A 2011-nucleotide genomic window follows, 5' to 3' on the forward strand; every position below is an offset into this window, starting at 1 on the left:
ATGGGAAAATGGCACGAAGGGTGGCTGGTAAGGGGAGCACACCATAGAAACCGAGGTAAGGAGGATGGGATTGAGGCTTCCAGAAGGACCTTTTGGGAATAGGGAATAACATTTGAAATGCTAATAAGGAAAATATCCAATAAAAAATAATAAATAAATAAATAAACAAAAAATAAATAAATAAATAATTTTGATAGATCCTCTCCTGCAGAACATGTGTCCATTCTACTCATTAATCCTGGCATTTGCTCCTCCCAGTTTTTACGGATTATCATATGAATGAACATCTGTGAACTCCAGCCCCTTTGATTCATAGGAGACAGCAACATTTTTTTTATTACAAAAAACGTCAGAGATCTGCCTGCCTCTGTTAAACACAGATGGTTAACTAATTGGTGGGACCCTAATCATGAAATTACCATTTTGATAATATGTGAGCCTAATCATACTCTGTCCTAGGCTCATCCTAAACTCAGGAATTTGTTTGCTTTTAAAAAGAAACTAACAATAGTAACTGAGAAACAAAAAACGTAGTTTGTGGGATCTCCACAATCACCACTCCCTAAATCTTTTTTTATAGCATTTATTAGTAATTTTCTTAATAATGTTCTCTCATAGCACAGCTGCTTTTTGCCTCATTAGATTTATGAAGCCACATATAAATCATATTTCATCCTTACTTTTGCATAGTTGAGAAATTATGTATTCTGAATCCTTACATATTAAGAGCTCTTTCCCCTGGCCCAAAAGGCTATGTTGCAGGTCCTAGTGTTTAACGCTTTGTGGATACTCTACCCATACCCTCAGATTCCTGCACTCAGCATCATAATCTAGAATTATTTTGGATTCATGAATGTTCACAGTGAGACCATTCTGAGAAGAGCTCCAATGCTAGTGTGGGTTCAGAAAATGTGTGCCTTATTGCACAAACAAGCCTTTTATGGTATACAGAAGCCATCAATGTTCCTAGAGACTTTATAGAGCCCTGTCCCAAGGGCAGGAATCATGTCACTCTGTCACTACCAGGCTTGGCACAAAAAAAAAATATCACAGCAGATATTAATGCAATAAAAGATTAAGAAATGATATAAAGAATCAATATACTGATTTTTTAAGAAGGTAAATGAATTAACAGCCCCTTATCCCAACTAACCCAAAAAAGAAACTATGTGGCCCAAATTAACAGGGTCCAAAATAAATAGAGAAATAGTATAATGAACATCAAATAAATTCAGAAAATTATAAGAAAATACGTTAAAATCACTGTTGCATAAAATTAGAAAATATAAAAGATATGGACAAAGGTTTGATTAATTCAAACTACAAAACTTAAGTCAAGAAGAGACCATGAACTAACAGACTCAGAAAAGGAGATTGAGCAATAAAAAAACCCTTCCTACTAAAAGAAGTTCTAGTTTGATGAATGAATTCACAGTAGAACACTCCCCACCGGACTTCTTCAAAGAGGAGCTACAAAAACAAACAAACAAACAAAACAAAAAAAAAAAAGGCAAAAAAAAAACAAACAAAGAAAGAAACAACAAAAGGAGGTAAATAGAAGAGTTACTCCTATATTCAATCTATAAATATTGTTATTGTATTACCCAAACCACTTAAAACACAAACAGAAAATAAAGTTTAAGGGAAAAGAAGAAAACTGGAAAAGGGGGAGAGGGGAAATTTAGGAGAAGTCGAGGGAAAAACATGAGGCTGATGTTAAGATTTCCCCTGTATTTACAGGCTGTTATGGAATATTCTTAAGGAATGGATATATAGGGCTTGTATTTTCATTGGGCAATTATATCTTATCAATTAGATCAGAGGTTATTGTGTCCTCTGAACTTTCATGCAGCAATTTAACTTAAGAGAGTGTGTGGTGACTAGAGACAGGGATGACACGGTTCGATGTGTGTTTCTGCACCAGAAGTCTTGGGACACTGCAGTGCCAGATCTAGTGGGGGGGGGTAACTGAAAGCCACTTATATATATATTTTTTTAATTTTTATCTATG

The 2011-nt window shown here is 34.9% G+C and overlaps 1 protein-coding gene across 1 annotated transcript in view; it reads left to right on the top strand.

Moving 5' to 3' along the window:
• The window catches only part of LOC116895766 (pancreatic alpha-amylase-like), a 32233-nt gene continuing 30222 nt past the window's right edge, over positions 1-2011 (top strand). Inside the window, exon 1 of the mRNA XM_032896924.1 lies at positions 1-27. Coding sequence (XP_032752815.1) covers positions 1-27 — 27 coding nt within the window. The remainder of the gene's footprint in view (positions 28-2011) is intronic.

The sequence above is a fragment of the Rattus rattus genome, chromosome 3 (assembly GCF_011064425.1).
Source record: "Rattus rattus isolate New Zealand chromosome 3, Rrattus_CSIRO_v1, whole genome shotgun sequence".
Taxonomy (NCBI): domain Eukaryota; kingdom Metazoa; phylum Chordata; class Mammalia; order Rodentia; family Muridae; genus Rattus; species Rattus rattus.